Source organism: Arachis stenosperma, chromosome 5, assembly GCF_014773155.1.
Source record: "Arachis stenosperma cultivar V10309 chromosome 5, arast.V10309.gnm1.PFL2, whole genome shotgun sequence".
NCBI lineage: Eukaryota > Viridiplantae > Streptophyta > Magnoliopsida > Fabales > Fabaceae > Arachis > Arachis stenosperma.
The window spans coordinates 133,563,124-133,569,858 of NC_080381.1; the positions used below are offsets into that span (position 1 = coordinate 133,563,124).

At 32.6% G+C, this 6,735-nt stretch overlaps 1 protein-coding gene across 1 annotated transcript; it reads left to right on the forward strand.

Annotated features, from left to right (window-relative positions):
• The first annotated feature begins 3,808 nt into the window (after positions 1-3,808).
• Positions 3,809-5,682, forward strand: LOC130982677 (probable galacturonosyltransferase-like 3). The gene has a single exon (XM_057906725.1). It carries the CDS (start codon positions 4,124-4,126, stop codon positions 5,171-5,173), a length of 1,050 nt encoding a protein of 349 aa, XP_057762708.1. The 5' UTR covers positions 3,809-4,123; the 3' UTR covers positions 5,174-5,682.
• The last annotated feature ends 1,053 nt before the right edge of the window (positions 5,683-6,735 follow it).

Sequence of the window (6,735 nt, forward strand, 5' to 3'; positions counted from 1 at the left end):
GAATGTCATATAATGTCCATAGGAACTACATTAGTTTAGTGAAATAATGATCAATGACAAGTACTAAAAAATACAGAGTTACTATTTGAATTATAATTTATATATAATATATAAAAATATTAATATAATTTTACTCTATTATAATTTTTTTCTTCTTACTTTTTCTTTCATCCAAGTAAAAGAAAATTTTTCCTCTATTTTCTTTTCATTTATTTTTTCTTGATCTAAACACACACACAAAAAATATACTTTTTTTCCATTTTTGTTTCCTCTCATTTTCTTTCTTTCTATTTTATTTTCTCTTATTTTTTATCTTATATTCAAACAATAACTTAGTGTTTATCTATTTATCTTCTATTAATATTGTTATAACAAGGATACATGTGACTGTATAAAAATGATATAAGCTAAACTTTGATTATCTGAGAATTTATTGAGTGGCTAGAATAGCTCCACGTTATGAACCAATGAATGCTAGTAATAGAGATGATCACAAAAATAGCCAAAAAAGGTATTTGCAGAGATTACTCGCATTTTGGTACTAGATGGGTAAATCCTCACGACCTGCCACCCAAAAATAGATGGGGACTTGGGGTGGCAAAAATTTGTCGGGCTGACCCGCATAACCCGACAAAAAAGAAGGGCTGGGTTAGAAATTCGAGACTGCCAAACTTAAAAAGTCCACCTATTCCGCACCGCCTAATCCATGAGCTTTGGCAGGTTTCGGTGGGACAGTGCAGGTTTTTCCGCTGGGCCAAGCTTTTATTTTGTCAATACCATTTTTTTACAAATTTCTATGATGTTATTAATCTACAAGAGAATGAAGATGATAATTAAAGATGTTCTAAGTTGTATTTTAGATTATGTTTTTATGTTTGATTGATTACAAACTTGAAGATGTTTAATCATATATTTTGGACAATATTTATTTTTGTTTTGGACAATATTGATTTTATTATTTTGTTTCAAAAAATTTGGTTTATAATTATGTTTATTACATATTTATAATTATAATTTTTTTTTATATTTTTAGAAATTATAAATTTATCAAAATTATTGTAAAATTATATATATTGTTTAATATTTAATAATTTATAAAAAAAAGAGAGCTCGCCAGCCTACCATTAGGCGGGGCGGAGGAGAAATTTAAGATTGCCTGGCAGGGTGGGGGCAGGCTAGCCCACCAGATCGTGGGCTTTTGGCAGACAGGGCAAGCTTTCCTGTTTGTCACCCCTAACGGAGACACAAACATAAGTATCCACCCCATGGAATAAAATTATTAATTTATCCTAATTTATGTATACATAAATTCATTTCTTGAATTTAGTAACCTTAATTTCTACCTTCAATTCGAATTCTTCCTTTTTCTTTCAGACTCATTCTCTCTCTCTCTCTCTCTCTCTCTCTCTCTCTCTCTCTCTCTAACTCACTTTTTCTGCCTCTCAAGTCCGTCACTACGTCGCTCAGTATCGTCCCGAAAAATTATGTTATGTTATTATGTTGGAATATGTTTTTATGTTTTCTTCTTTTGAAATGTTATTTTTCATAACGAATATGTTATAAATTGTGTTGAATTATATTGAACTGATTATTTTATAATTATTATATTATGTCTTTTTGTGTTAATTTTTTTCAAAAGTTTACCGAGAAGATCTGCATTTCCTAAGGGGTAATTAAACAAGAACTTGCAATGTCGGACAAGGAACGGGAGCATTTTTTTTAAACAGGAGCGAGGGATGGGAAGGGGGTTTCTCACGCTCCTCTGAGTACTTATTACCATATCTAACTAGCAACGGAGATCCAATCTGAGTCGATTTAAGAGGGGACGCGTGGACTTCATCTACATTGGGCCTTTAAGGTAACGAACCTAAGTCGAATTTGGGACCCTAACAAAGGATTTTAGTTGATCTTGCTTGCATTGAGGTCTTACTAGACCCAAATATATCTTGGATTAATATTTTGAGTCATTGTTATAGCAAATACTATACTATTTAATATTATAACACTTAGTATATATAAAAGTTGAATATATTTACAAGACATTTTTTAATTCAATTAAAAAATTAATTATCTCTTTTTTAATTTTAAATATTATTTTTTAATGTAACGAAAAAGTAAAAATAACAATAATAACTCACATAATTAAAATAGATAATTTTAATATATACATGACACTATATATATCAAGGATTATTATATATGATGTATATTTTTTTCTGTAATGACTATTTATATAATTTATTTAACAATTTTTTTATCTTAATATTTAATAAATTAACATATAAAATATTATTTAACATACAAAATAAGTAACTTAAGTCATCATCAAGGACAATAAATATAATAGTGCAAATGTTTATTTATTTATTTATTTATTAGTAGTAAAAAAATATGTAAATAGTATAAACTGATATTTTATAGTATAAAAGCAATAATAAAGGTTATTAATTAAGTTAATTACCTAATTAAAAAATTATAAAAAATTGTTTAAATAATAATAACAAATAAGATCACTGTTTTTACATATTACAAAATTTATGAAAAATTTTTTAGATAACAAATCAATCCTCAATAGATTATACATCAATTCTGTCAAAAAATAAATAATTAATACATTGGATATTATTATTTACGTACTAATATAATATATATATATTATCGATTATCAAGTTTATAATTAATTTTTAATCCAATTTTTGGTAATTAAAATTTAAATGATTGAAATTACTAAATGTTAAATATTTTACATCTAACCAATTTATTTTTTTATTGAAATAAAAAAAAATGAGCCATTAATCAATTCTAAATTTAAATTTAAATTTGAGTAAGAAAATAAAAAATATTTTAAATTTTATCTCACTAACCAAAATTAATTTTAAGTCAAGAAATTATTTTGCACATCATATATATATTGTGGGATAGTATGATAATTTGCTATTTTTTAATGATAAATATTGTCAAATAAAATGGTGTAAGAAATTAGAAGAAAATGTATTTATAAATTTAGAAAATATTAATTTATTTTTCAATAGAATAAATTATATATTGAATAACAAAAGTTATTATTAGTTTCTCTTCACACTAACTAACACTCAACGATAGTGTTTCGGTACACCATATTATTAAGAAATATTAATCGATCTAATAATTTTTGTAACGACATAAGTTTATGAATTTGAAAATTTAAAAATCATTTCATAAAATGTGAAGTTTTAACAAATAATAATGTTGATCATATTGTTTTGACTTTAAGAATGAATACGATACCAATAAATAAAATTATCCTAAGTAAATTTTAACAAAGACAAAAATCCATAAGTATTGCTATTAATGAAAAATTAATATATTTTAAAGACAAATACAATTTTTTCTACGAATTTTCTAACTCGACAAGTCGAAAATTAATCCACCATTGATGTTCTATTTATTAAGGGTGAAATTCGAACTCCAAATACTTATTTAAACAGACAAATAAATAATAAATTTTTTTATATAATTTTATATATTATTCCGTACAAAATACGGGAAGATAAACTAGTTTATCATAAAAATATATTATAAAATTATTATTAATAAAAATATAAAATTTTTAATAAATATTAAACAAATATATTTATAGTTTTAATAAAACTTTTCACAAATAATATTAGCATGTGCCATTTTAGGTACAAATTAGATAAACCCTAAACATTAAACAACATAGATTCAGATAATACATGCGTGATTCGTGATTATCGCATGCAGACAAATCGCACCACATGACTTTGCCCAAACGCATCTTCTACACCCCTTCAATCATAATTACTAGAGACCAGAATCAAATTTTACCCGTTTGCCCATCTCAATTGAGTAAACCAACGTTCAAGATCGCATTATCATGGCGTCACGTGTTGCTTACCATGAACCCCAAACCAGGAGATCACAATCCTCCTCATCACACGTCACAGTAACAAAGCACGCATTCCGAAGCAAAAAGGTAGAGACGCGTCTTTCCAACCTGGCTTCCTACCAATGTTACCCCACGCCAACCAAATCAAGATGAAATACCAAACATACCCCTAAACCTTCTCAAAAACACACACTCCCTTTTCTTTCACTATGAGCCTTCCTCCCACTCTTCATCATGATGCCACCGACATTCATCTTTCTCCTCTTTACAGCTGTAACAGTTGCCGCTGCCGCACATTTCCCAGTATCCGGTGATATTCCCACCTTTCGCGAAGCTCAAGCATTCCGCAACGGAAGGGAATGCCGTCGCGCCGCGTGGTCTGCCGTTGGCGCCGACCATAACCCCGCCGTAATTCACATCGCCATGACGCTTGATGCGACCTACCTCCGCGGCTCCGTTGCCGGCGTCTTCTCTGTCCTCCAACATGCGTCATGTCCAGAAAACATAGTCTTCCATTTCATTGCGACCACGCACCGCCGTCCGGAGCTTCGACAAACTATCGCCGCCACATTCCCGTCGCTTACGTTTCGCCTCTACTACTTCGACTCAAACCTCGTCCGCGGCAAGATCTCATACTCCATCCGCCGCGCACTGGACCAGCCACTCAACTACGCCCGAATCTACCTTGCCGACCTCCTTCCGGCCACTGTACGGCGAATCATTTACTTCGACTCCGACCTAATCGTCGTCGATGACGTGGCGAAGCTCTGGAACATCGATCTCGGTACGCACGTGCTCGGAGCACCAGAGTATTGCCACGCGAACTTCACTAACTACTTTACGCGCCGATTTTGGTCGAATCCTAGCTATGCGGCGTCGTTTAAGGGACGCGACGCGTGTTATTTCAACACAGGTGTTATGGTCATAGATCTCCTGAAGTGGAGGGATGGAAGATACACTGAGAAGCTTGAGAACTGGATGAGGATCCAGAAACGAAACCGGATCTACGAGCTTGGATCATTGCCGCCGTTCTTGCTTGTGTTCGCCGGCGACGTTGAGAGAGTGGAGCACCGGTGGAACCAGCACGGCCTCGGCGGTGATAATCTTGAAGGGCTTTGCCGTGACCTTCACCCTGGTCCGGTGAGTTTGCTGCATTGGAGTGGAAAAGGGAAGCCATGGCTAAGAATCGATTCCAAGAAACCGTGTCCGCTGGATAGTCTTTGGGCGCCGTACGATCTGTTTCGGCACTCTTCGTCGGTGTCATCGGTTTTCACCGATAGCTAGTTGTTACGGCATGTTTGATTTTCCGTTTAATTTAAGAAAATTGAAGTTGTTGAAGATAATTTCGTGCAATTGCTTTTTCTAAACGGGGAATCAAACAAGCTGCGCTAATACTTTTTATTATTATCATTTTTTTTTATCACCGTTGCGGTGGGAGGGTGGTCACGTGACAGTGGTGGACACGCGCGTGTAGTGGAAAATAATGTGTCTGTGTACTGTGTACGGTACGGATAATGTCTGACACGTGTCTTTTTTGGATGGTATACGGTGACGTAGAACGGGGTTTTGCCGTTTTGGGTTGCCGGTTGCATTGGGGTATTGTGTATAGTAGAATCATAGATTGATAAGGTAGATGGTTAGTGTGCAGTCTACAGCGTCAGTGTGTGGTTGAGGGGGGTTAATGGTAGATAGGTTTTTCATTTGGATAATTGTAGTACCTCACTGATGCTGTATTATGTGACTCGGCGGATTCTTCAATATTGTTGAAAACCGGAAATTGTTCATTCTTTATATATATTATTTTCTTTTGGTAAATGACATGTTAAAATAGAAAGAGGTTGGAAATTACACAAATACATTTGAGGAGTTAAATTTTAATTTGGCTTCTGAAATTTGATTTGATGTTTAAAATAATCTCACAATTTAATTGGTTTCAATTAGGGGTGGCAGTGGGGTGGGTAGGAGCGGATTTTTGCCCTATCCGACTCCGCCTCGCCGTCCTGTTATGCATATACTACCCGCTCTATCAGTACTCGCAGGTAGTAAATTACAGAATCCGAGTCCATCCCTGTGGGTACCCGCCCCACCCCGATCTGTCTCTATAAAAATTAAATATTTTAATTTTTACCTATTCATATATAAATTAAGACAAAAATTTAAAATTCATAGACAAATTAAAATACAAACATAAAATTCATACAATGTCATTAGCTAAAATAACTTGATTTAAAAAAAAAATTGTTAGATCACTACAAATTTAACACCATAATAAAGAAATTACAATATTAAATATAAAAGGAGCTTCAACCCTTAATTTTGATCACTTTCAACATCTTCATCATCATTAAAAGTTTGTAACACTGTTGCTTTGTGTATCTTCTCTAGCATTACTAGCCATGAAGTAATTCGAAAACGCCTATATCAATAAAATTAAAATTAATGAGGGTCTAAAATTAACATAAATCATATCATAAATGCATAAAAATCAGAATACACAATTACAAAGTCAGAATAAAATCAAAATTAAAATAGAACACCATGAGCCAAAACAACTTCTGCATATAATAGCATATTTCCTTAATTAAAACAGAACACCATGAGCATATTTCCTTAACAAATTCTAGGATGAAATTACTGCAGTTGTACTCTCCCCGCCAAAAAAAAATGAGAGAATGTGTGAGAAAATTGGAATATTTTCTGGCTGTTGGTAGGTTCAACAATACATGACTATTGCTTCTTCTCCTCTGCTTTCCTGGGCTAAAAAGAAGGGCACATGAAAGAAAAAAGAAAATTAATAGAATAGGTATAGATCATATACTTAAATGGACGGAATGATATTGAGAAAC